Source organism: Engraulis encrasicolus, unplaced genomic scaffold (assembly GCF_034702125.1).
Source record: "Engraulis encrasicolus isolate BLACKSEA-1 unplaced genomic scaffold, IST_EnEncr_1.0 scaffold_28_np1212, whole genome shotgun sequence".
Lineage (NCBI taxonomy): Eukaryota > Metazoa > Chordata > Actinopteri > Clupeiformes > Engraulidae > Engraulis > Engraulis encrasicolus.
The window spans coordinates 1,806,375-1,818,321 of record NW_026945577.1 but is presented as its reverse complement, the minus strand read 5'-3'; the positions used below and the strand labels follow the sequence as shown (position 1 = coordinate 1,818,321).

At 50.2% G+C, this 11,947-nt stretch overlaps 1 gene segment (V, D, J or C); it reads left to right on the top strand.

Moving 5' to 3' along the window:
- Positions 1-3,936: 3,936 nt before the first annotated feature.
- On the top strand, positions 3,937-4,315 carry LOC134443204 (immunoglobulin kappa constant-like). The segment is given in 1 exon segment: positions 3,937-4,315. A coding segment is annotated over 1 exon segment (237 nt).
- The last annotated feature ends 7,632 nt before the right edge of the window (positions 4,316-11,947 follow it).

Genomic DNA, 11,947 nt, shown 5'->3' with positions numbered 1-11,947 from the left:
GATTCCTTTAGGCCTGCAAAATATGTCATAGGCCTATTTCATGTGAAGTTGCAAAACATTATAATGATATCAGGGGCCGGATAAAACGGCCTCAAGGGCCCTCGAGACATAGGTTCACTACCCCTGGTTTAATGGTTAGTGATTCTGAAAAACACCACTGGGCAGCGTGAACAAACATACATACAGACACACACACACACACACACACACACACACACACACACACACACACACACACACACACATTTTAGTAAAAGGCCAAAAAATGCCCTAGGGCCCCCAACAATCCCGTTGCCTAGGGACCCCAAAATCCTAGAAACAGGCCTGCCGACCCCCCACTCCCTCCCACCCACCTGACCTCACCCCACCCCACCCCACTTGAAATTGACTGTAGCAGCTCCCGACCTGATCACTGGCATTTACATATTAAAGGCTCTCCTAAGAAGGGGATGGGAGGGGGGCATGGGGGAGCCGCAAATGCTGTGGCTTGAGGTATGAGGCAGTTTAAGGTGCAAAACTCATCCACATATTCCTCTTTTCATGCAGTGTGAGGGAGGTTTTTGTACGGCGCTTTATCACTGTGTGAACACATATGGAGGGTTGGGGTGGTGGAAACTCTGACAGTAGTAAACTCCTGCATCCTCAGCCTGGACATCACTGATGGTCAGAGTGAAGTCACTGTGAGTTCCACTGCCACTGAATCTGGATGGAGTCCCAGACTGGAGTCTTTTGGCGTAATAGATGAGGAGTTTAGGAGCTGCTCCAGGTTTCTGTTGGTACCAGGCTAATTCTGGAATTGATGACCCAGCATTATATACGTTACTGCTGGTTCTACAGTTCAGAGTGACTGATCCTCCCTGTTGAACAGCTTTCACTGCAGGAGTCTGAGTCACAGTGACCTGTCCATATGACTCTGTAGAGAAGACAAAAACACCAATAACTTCAGACATGTCCACGTAAAACCTGTCCTCACTAATAAAGATACATTTATAATGAAGATTGTTTTACCTGTAAAGGAGGATATAAATATCCAGAAGATCATGAAGATGATGGGAGTCATGTTGTGCGATAATTTCTCCTCAATGGTGACAAACACAGTCACCGTAGAGCTTCTTATAAGAACACACAAGGACATAAATGTCACCAACGAGAGCCGTTATCCACTCATGCAAATATGTGGATATTATGTGGAGATTATATTTACTGTATGAAGATGTGGACCACTAAATATGTTTGAACGGCAATTGCATGGTGATGGATGTGGGCCTACAGTATGTACTCTGAGAGAGAGAGACAGAGAGAGACAGAGAGAGAAAGAGAGAGAGAGAGAGAGAGAGAGAGAGAGAGAGAGAGAGAGAGAGAGAGAGAGAGAGAGAGAGAGAGAGAGAGAGAGAGACAGGCAGACAGACAGGCAGACAGACAGACAGACAGACAGACAGACAGACAGACACAGAGACAGAGACCCTCATACCCCATAGCACCTGCAGTGAGCTCCAGCAGCAGTGCAGTCAAGTGGAGCCTGACTGAGGGAGGTTTTTGTACGGCGCTTTATCACTGTGTGAACGCCCATTTACTGTTTGGATAGTGTGCACTCTGACAGTAGTAAACTCCTGCATCCTCAGCCTGGACATCACTGATGGTCAGAGTGAAGTCACTGTAATCTCCACTGCCACTGAATCTGGATGGAGTCCCAGACTGGAGTGTGTTGGCGTAATAGATGAGGAGTTTAGGAGCTGCTCCAGGTTTCTGTTGGTACCAGGCTAATCTACGAGATGAAATCCCTGCATGATATACGTTGCTGCTGGTTCTACAGTTCAGAGTGACTGATCCTCCCTGTTGAACAGCTTTCACTGCAGGAGTCTGAGTCACAGTGACCTGTCCATATGACTCTGTAGAGAAGACAGAAACATCATTAACTAACGGTATATCATGCAGAAACATTCCTCATTTCTAGCTGAATACGAAATTAAATTCACATTTTACCTGTAAAGGAGGATATAAATATCCAGAAGACCATGAAGATGGGAGTCATGTTGTGTGATTATTTCTCCTCAGTGATGACAGACTCAGTCACTGTAGAGTTTGCTGAAAACACAAACACATAAATATGACCTGTGCCCACTCATGCAAATCAGTATCTACATGCAAATACTTCACCCGAGCAGCATTCACAGTGTTAGCATTCATGCCAATTAATGTAATACACAATACAAATGGTTAGAATTAATACTATTGTTTTACAATAAACTTTTTTTTGCTGAATATAAAGTCCAATGCTGTCTAACACTGAACACTCAGCATGCCCTACATTTTAATATCTGAGTGTGTCTCAATAAGACTTGCAATTTTCAATAGAAATAAAAATTAATAATTGCCATTCAATAACAGAAGATGAGGATGTCAACCCATAAATCCATGAGCATCCATAGTTTGAAATGATTTGGTAAGCTACTGTTTGTTCCCCTCCCTGTAACGGCACAGTCACACAGTCAGGCCCAGTGTAGCGTGAAGAGGTTTTTGTACGGCGCCTCTATGAGTCTGTATCACTGTGGTACACGTTTGGAGGTGGCAGCAGACTTGACGTAGTCGTAAGTAAGTAAACCCTTTTAAACCATTCTAACCAGCATTCAATGTTTTAACTTAAAGTTGTAATAGTGTGTGCTTTATGCTGTGACAAAATGATGTCATTGAATTGCAGTGAATAAGCCAATTTTATAGGCTTATAAGCCCCATTTAAGGATCTGTTTTAGATCGATCTAAAACGGGACTACAGTTCGATGTGTTTCTCAGATTCATTTGAATTTTTAATCGTTCACAGTGATTTGAGTGCTTTAATAGTTGACGTTGGTGAAATAATGTCTTTTCATGGGTTCTTAAAATGTTGGGGTAATTTACTGTATATACTGTATATACTGGATGCAAATAATTGTACTGTGGTGCACATTTAGATATAGATTTGATTTGATAAGCAACTTAGGGACAATAGTTTTTACATATAACTTATGTGTGGGTCTGGGACTTTTCATTAATGATATGGTCTATATATACTATGCATACATCACACTTGTGTCAGTATATACTATGAGCACTTTATAGCGATACTATTATAGACTAACTAGACTCTTATCATGGGGTATGAAAACCTGGATCAGAGTCAAGTCGGAGCGGAAAAAAAGTTTTCCAACATTGTGGTGTGACATTTATACATCATGAATTGTTTAGTATTGTGCATACCCATTGCAACATGTTTAAATCTTGTTTTATTTCATTAGCTGTAGTTTTGGCTAATGTGTCCTGTTGCTTGCTTGGTTTCTTCTTGAAAGTATTTGAGGTCGTATTGCATTGTATTGTATGAGCAATTATACAGATTCAGAAATCTTGGCATATCTATAGAGCAAGATTACAGGCTAAGACGTACAACCTGAAACTCAGTCAGCTTGGTTGAATGTTGGATCTTTGGCTGACTAGGGGGAAATCTGAAAAGAAGAACTTTTCTTGAACAAGGCACTAAATGAAGTTAAACATTATTGACAATTAAAAGTATTTGTGTCATTGCATATAATATAAATACATTTTAACTTCATTTAGTGCCTTGATCAAGAAAAGTTCCCTGTTTTCAACCTGTTTTTTGAATTAAACTTCACGGTGTTCTCTAAAATACAGTACATGTAATTTACATGCTACTAAATATGCTTTCCCAGATTAAAGAGTAACCAGTGAACAACACTATAATATAGTGATCTGTTATACTGGAAGAGGAATTTCCCCTTGTACTGATCATTATGACTGCTATGACTATTTTGATTTCATCACCTCATTTCTCTCGTTTCGTCCCTTTTTTCATGATTCCACATTCACTATCCCCCTTATGTTTTATCTCATCACCTTATTTCTCTCGCTTTGTCCCTCTTGTCTTTATTCCCAAGGTGACACCACTCCCAAACTGACAGTGCTGCCCCCCCTGGACACCAGCGGGAGTTCGGCCACGCTCATGTGCCTGGCTAACGGAGGCTTCCCGTCCGACTGGAGTCTGAGCTGGTCTGTAGCGGGGAGCAGCAGGAGCGGGGAGACCAGTCTCTGGGGCCCACAGAAGGACGGCCTGTACAGCTGGAGCAGCACCCTGACCCTCCCTCTCCAGGAGTGGACCCAGGACGTCCCAGTGACCTGCCAGGCAACACGGGGCTCCCAGACTGTCACCAAGATCCTGAAGAAATCAGACTGCTCCTAGGCTCTGCTTTAATGTCTGCCATTATTCTGATTTAGAGTGTGTCTGATAGGGACTCTTCCTCTCTTCCTCTCTCTATGTGTGTGCAGCACTGAGTGACTTTTTAAATCATCCCTATGTTTTTCTTTTTTTTCATATTCTGTCATATCATTTCAGAGTCTGAAGAGCGTGTTTATAGATTTTCTGGCATTTTGACTATTTCATAATAAAGAACTTTAATCAGATTTTAGACTTGCTGTTGTCATTATTTTTGTCTTTAAAATGGTGAAACATTTTCATATTTCTTTCGTATTTGATCAAAAGAAATGTCTGGACACAAACAAACTGTCTATCATTCTCTAAAAAGTCGTGATACTAATGCCGCCTTTTTGAAATCTGGGAACTCTTGAACATCTGGCAGTAGTGCTGCTCTATTCTGGGACTAGCAGACCCACTCAAGCCTGGCAATGCAAATACTAGTTTCCCCCACAGAGTGCACTGTTTCCTGGGTTACACCTACAGCCACAAACTGCCCTGAGACATCTGTGCTTAGTCACACTTTTTCACTTTCCATCGGCTGACTTCTGCAATCTACAGTAGCATATAGGCATATAGGCACACACATCCACACACACACATGCACGTGCGGGCACGCGCACACACACGCACACACACGCACACACACGCACACACACGCACACACACGCACGCACACGCACACGCACACACACACACACACACACACACACACACACACACACACACACACACACACACGGTGTCCTGTCTAAAAGCGCTCTCTGCTGATAGTAAATGGTACTATCACTCAAAATACATGAGCACCCTAGAAGACTACCTTTGGGGGAAGACAATTAAGGTCATCCTAATTCTTCTAACACAGTGATTCTCAAAATGTGGGCCAGGGACCACTAATGAGCTGTGATGGTATTCTAAGTGGGCCCTGAAATCATTTTCTAAAAATCTAAATAATATGTTGCTGTGTTGCTGTTGACTACTCATTTGAGTTATATTGTTCATTCAGCAGAGGCGTGGGTCCCAAACATTTGTGGAAATTTCAAGTGGGCCGAAGTTGGAAAATGTTGGGAGCCCTGAGGGTTGGTCTGTGAAAAGCACTGCCGGGTGTAGCAGGAATAAAGGATTGATGCATACAGGGCAGCAATAGAATGCAGATACTATGACATGGCACACCCTAGAACAGGAGTACTCTTTTAAAAGTCACCAAGGGGCAGAGATCCAAATTCCTCTCAGAAAAAGGGCAGGCGAGCTGTGTTGGCAAGGACTTTGATATCTGTTATCGTTGCCAGGGAGGCAATCTTGGTACAGTACCTCGACCTGAGGGGTACTTTTTCAAAATTAGTGCGGACAGCACGATAGAAATAAATCTTTAGAAAGCAAAAATAAATGAAACAGTTCACAGGCCAGAGATAGATGCTCGGCGGGCCGTAGCCTCTTAGTGCAGATGGGGTCGCCGCCTGCGGGCCTATTCACTATTTGCTGAACATACTTAACTACATCATAACAACATTGCTATGACAGTACCAAGAGCCTTAAATAATAGATTGAGACACCGGATATTATATTTTCGGTGACTGTAAGGGTTATAACAAAGGCTCTGCGCTAAGGGGTTAAAAGGCCCAGAGGCTGCTAGTTGAGAATGGGGCCCTATAGGACCAGACTGTACACCACCATGTGTCATTCTGGGGGTCTACCCCAGAGCCTGACTACAAACCTTTTTTACTGCAGCTCCCTCATGCTGCTTTCAATATGAGCTCTAAGCCAGGGGTTCCCAAACTCTACCATGACAAGACCCTCCATACACCAGCAGATTTCAGCCAAGGCCCCCCTAACATGGGCCGTATTTTTTTCTATGCACCGCCTTTCACAAGCCAATGTAATTTCTGCATCCTTAAATCCGCCTACAGTAGGAAACATTTTAGTAGTGTGTCAATGAGGCCATTTCAAAGAGTCGACTAGGAGCTATTCTTAAAAAAGGAATATTATTTAGTTTATTTGATGTTTTGGCTTATTTGACTTTACTTAGTTATTTAATGTATTCAGTAATTTTTGTTTTGATGCACTTTTCCTTTCAACCAGCAGTGGCCCCCCTACTAGTACCCTCTCGCGGCCCCCCAGGGGTCCCCGGCCCCCACTTTGAAAACCACTGCTCTAAGCTGCTTGTGAACTGAACATGTGAACACGTATAACAGGGGCTGAACTTGCCATCTAATTTCATTTGAAAACTTCATCTCAACTTTATCTGGGTCTAAATTGGTTGACACATTCCTTAGTATATCCCCACCATCAAACAAACACACTCACACTCACACTCACACTCACACACACGCACAGGCGCACGCACACACACACGCACGCACGCACGTGCGCGCGCGCACGCGACGCGCACGCGCACACGCACACGCACACGCACACGCACACACACACACACACACAGATTCTCACACCACAGCAGCTGTAGTTAGCAGTGCAGTCATGTGGAGCCTGACTGAGGGAGTTTTTGTACGGCGCTTTATCACTGTGTGAACACATATTTACTGTTGATAACATGGACACTCTGACAGTAGTAAACTCCTGCATCCTCAGCCTGGACATTACTGATGGCCAGAGTGAAGTCACTGTAATCTCCACTGCCACTGAATCTGGATGGAGTCCCAGACTGGATGTCACGGATGGAAAGATGAGGACCCAGTTGCGTCACGTTTCGTGCTTTTATTTTAAGGTTTTTTGGGGAATTGAGAGTGATGGAGTCCAGGTGCCCAGGGACCTGTGTGTGTGTGTCCCCCAGTGGCAGAGACGCGTCCTTTGGAGCTGGTGATGGAGGTGCCAGAAGTCCTGGGGGGGAACACACACACAACAGGCAAATTAAAAGACAGAAGTACCATTCAGGGGAATTTCGGAAAGCGTAGTCAAAAGGCAAAAGGCAGATCAGGTTTACCGGGGCAGGAGAGCAGAGGATGTCAGACGGGTCCAGGTCAAGATCGGGAAGTCAGGCAGAACAGGTTCGGGTGCAGGTATGGGTCGGGATCAGGTGCAGGATAACGGAGGAGGTCAGGAACGCAGACAAACCGGAACAGAGAGACAGAGAGACAGAGATACACAGGAACACAGGAACACAGGAACACAGGAACACAGGAGCAAGGTAGGCAGACGATCCGACAAGGACAGACACAAAGACAGGACTAGATATACACAGAGGAATCACGAGGGAGATGGGATACAGCTGGGAGGTTAACGAGACACAATAAGTAGAGACAGGTGAGGACAATCAGACAGAGCAGAGACAGAACAGAGAGTAGAGTGGCAGATGATAGAAAGTAATTAAGGTAGTTAACAGGTAGAGGGAATCAGGTAGACAGAGACAACCAGATAGACAGACAGAGACAGACCAGACTGACAGAGAGAGAGACAAGACAGGCAGACAAGACAGGCAGGCAGAGAGAGCAAGGCAGACGGGCAGAGAGAGAGAGAGAGCAAGAGAGAGAGAGAGAGAGAGAGAGAGAGAGAGAGAGAGAGAGAGAGACAGAGAGACGGGGTCAGAGAGAGAGAGAGACAGAGAGAGAGAGAGAGACAGACAGAGAGACGGGGTCAGAGAGAGAGACGGGGTCAGAGAGAGAGAGAGAGAGAGAGAGACGGGGTCAGAGAGAGAGAGAGAGAGACAGACAGACAGACAGAGAGACGGGGTCAGAGAGAGAGAGAGAGACAGACAGAGAGACGGGGTCAGAGAGAGAGAGAGAGAGACGGGGTCAGAGAGAGAGAGAGAGAGACGGGGTCAGAGAGAGAGAGAGAGAGAGAGAGAGAGAGAGACGGGGTCAGAGAGAGAGAGAGAGAGACGGGGTCAGAGAGAGAGAGAGAGAGAGAGAGAGACGGGGTCAGAGAGAGAGAGAGAGAGAGAGACAGAGAGAGAGAGAGACAGAGAGAGAGAGAGAGACAGAGAGAGATAAGAGCCAAGAGCTCAAAGAAGGATGCCAAGGAGCGAGCTCATGACAGAACCCCCCCCTCAAGGGACGGCCCCAGAAGTCCCAAAAAGAGGCTCCACCAAACCGGGCGGGCGGAGGGGGGAACCAGCGGAGGGATAGGGCGGAGCAGAGAGTCCGGCAGAAGCAGAGGCACGGGCAGAGGCAGAGGGCTGTGCCGAGGCAGAGGAATAGGCCGAAGCACAGGAACGGGCTGAGGATGTGGCATAGGTCGTGGGATGGGCAGAGGCAGAGGCAGAGGGCACAGGTGGTGGTCCAGAGGCTGTCACAGCAGTGAGGGGTACATTCACAGGAACAAACACAGGGACTTTTAAAGGCACAGTAACGGGGACAGACACAGGAACAATGACTGGAACGATGACAGGGACAGGTACAGTCACAACGACGTTGACGAAGACAGGTGCTGGACAAAGGGTTGCTGAATGGGCTGGAACAAAGACAGGGACTCTGACAGACACAGGGGTAGGTACTTGGATGCAGACAGGGACTGACACTTGGACAGTGAGAGGTACAGTTACAGGGATGGTGACTGGCACGGGAACAAGCAGGGGTCCAGAAAGCACTGGATGATGGTCAGACGTGAGATTAGGTTTGTGCACAGGAGGTGGAACAGACTTGAACACATGGGACACAAGAGGCGGGACAGGCTGGGATACAGGACTTGGGAAAGGTGTGGAAACAGGAGATAATTGGGGAGGTAGGTATGCAGGAGGCAGGGCAGGCTGGCAGGCAGACGAAGACAGGTAGGCAGGGTCAGCAGACGCAGGATCTGGAGCACACTGGGAGGTGGGATCAGGAACAGGAGAGGCGGAATTGTGGGCAGGGCCACCTGGGCAGTTGCCAGGGTCATCTGGACAGGGGGCAGAGCCATCGGGACCAGGGGCGGAGCCATCAAGGACAAGGGTGGAGCCATCAGCACCAGAGGCGGAGCCGTCGGGGGCGGAACCACCAGGGCCAGAGCCAGAGGGACCAGGGGCTGAGCCAGCAGGACCAGGGGCGGAGCCATCAGGACCAGGGGCGGAGCCAGGGGCGGAGCCAGCGGGACCAGGAGCGGAGTCATCCAGGTTGGGGGCGGAGCCATCAAGGTCAGGGGCTGAGCCAGTGGGGCTGGAGGCAGTGCCAGCAGGCAAAAGGGCGGCCACAGGTCCATCAGAGGTGGCGACTTCATAGCCACAGGTGGACACGGCAGGATGGCCATCTTCTTGGAGGGCTACGCCAGTCACGGGCCTAACCTCAAGGGCAACTGCAGCCGCAGGGGTGTGGACAGTTGCGAGACTGGCGTCCGGCGAGTCAAGCATATCAGGGTGTCCGCCAACAGGCGGGTCAGGCAGGTCAGGGGGGGCGCCATTAGGCGGGTCAGGCAGGTCAGGGGGGGCGCCATTAGGCGGGTCAGGCAGATCAGGGGGGCCGGCATCAGGCGGGTCAGGCAGATCAGGGGGGCCGGCATCAGGCCAGGCGGACAGGATTGGGGGTCCGGCTGCAGAGAGGGCCGGGGGTCCGGCTGCGGACAGGATTGGGGGTCCGGCTGCGGACAGGATTGGGGGTCCGGCTGCAGAGAGGTCAGGCAGGTGGACGGTATTGCGGCCAGGGGTCTCGGCAGAATCGAGGGTCTTGGCCAGAGCGGGGGTCCCGGACGGAGCAACGTCTTCAGGGAACTCTGCCTGAACGACGTCTTCGGGGGTCCCAGACGGAACGATGCCTTCGGAGGTCCAGGAAGGAATGGCCCCTTCGGGGGTCCAGGGCGGAAGGTCGTCTTCGGGGGTCCCGGACCGAACAGCACCTTTGGGGGTCCCGGACAAAACGACGTCTTTGGGGATCCCGGACGGAACGACGTCTTTGGGGGTCCCGGACGGAACAACGCCTTCGGGGTTCCCGGACGGGACGGCGCCTTCGGGGGTCCCGGACGGAACAACGCCTTCGGGGGTCCCGGACGGAACGACGCCTTCGGGGGTCCCGGACAGAACGACGCCTTCGGGGATCCCGGACAGAGCGACGTCTTCGGGGGGCCGGGAAGGGACGGCGCCTTCGGGGGTCCCGGACGGAACGACGTCTTCGGGGGTCCCGGACGGAACAACGCCTTCGGGGGTCCCGGACGGAACGGCGCCTTCGGGGGTCCCGGACGGAACGGCGCCTTCGGGGGTCCCGGACAGAACGGCGCCTTCGGGGGTCCCGGACAGAATGGCGCCTTCGGGGGTCCCGTAGAGAACAACGTCTTCAGAGGTCCAGGAAGGAACGACGCCTTTGGGGGTACAGGGCGGAACGGCGTCTCCGGGGGTCCGGGACAGAACGGCGCCTTCGGGGGTCCGGGACGGGACGGCGCCTTCGGGGGTCCGGGACGGCGCCTTCGGGGGTCCGGGACGGAACGGCGCCTTCGGGGGTCCTGGACATAACAACGCCTTCGGGGTTACCGGACAGACCTCTTGGCGTGTCTTTGGGGGTCAGAGTTTCAGCTGCGTCCGGCTTGTGGGCTGGCGTCTCAGCAGCATCAGGGTCTGGGTCTGGGTGAGATGGGTTGGCCAAGGCTGCTCTCTCTTCCACTGCCAGCAGAAGTTGTAATTGCTTCTCATGAAGCTGCATGCTGTCCCTTTCGTCAGTGAGGCCAAACTCTAGGAGCCATGGCCTCTGCTGCAGGGTGTCGGTGAGAATTCTCACAGCCACCAGCTGCCTCTTTGTGTTCATCACAGAGTTGAGGGCTGGAGTCAACTTCTTCCTCAGGATGTAATAGTCCTCCACATGTTGGAGGCAGGTAGCTATGTTAGGCTGCTGGGTTGGAAGGACAGATGAACAGGGTTGAGTGGACGGGGCTGGACTGGCAGGCAGAGTGGACGGGGCTGGACCGGCAGGCAGAGTGGACGGGGCTGGACTGGCAGGCAGAGTGGACGGGGCTGGACCGGCAGGCAGAGTGGACGCGGCTGGACTGGCGGGCAGAGGCAAAGCATTCCGGAGGGCAAGCAGTTCCGTGAGCTTGTCAAGTTGTTGTTGGTTCTCTCGGAGTTGCTGTTGTTGTTGTTGCCATTGGATCAACTGCATGGCTGTAGGTGATTGGGGAGTCTGGCTGGTTGAGACGTGCGCTGGGTCCATGTTGGTCGGATCGTACTGTCACGGATGGAAAGATGAGGACCCAGTTGCGTCACGTTTCGTGCTTTTATTTTAAGGTTTGTTGGGGAATTGTGAGTGATGGAGTCCAGGTGCCCAGGGACCTGTGTGTGTGTGTCCCCCAGTGGCAGAGACGCGTCCTTTGGAGCTGGTGATGGAGGTGCCAGAAGTCCTGGGGGGGAACACACACACAACAGGCAAATTAAAAGACAGAAGTACCATTCAGGGGAATTTCGGAAAGCGTAGTCAAAAGGCAGAAGGCAGATCAGGTTTACCGGGGCAGGAGAGCAGAGGATGTCAGACGGGTCCAGGTCAAGATCGGGAAGTCAGGCAGAACAGGTTCGGGTTCAGGTATGGGTCGGGATCAGGTGCAGGATAACGGAGGAGGTCAGGAACGCAGACAAACCGGAACAGAGAGACAGAGAGACAGAGATACAGAGATACAGAGATACACAGGAACACAGGAGCCAGGTAGGCAGACGATCCGACAAGGACAGACACAAAGACAGGACTAGATATACACAGAGGAATCACGAGGGAGATGGGATACAGCTGGGAGGTTAACGAGACACAATAAGTAGAGACAGGTGAGGACAATCAGACAGAGCAGAGACAGAACAGAGAGTAGAGTGGC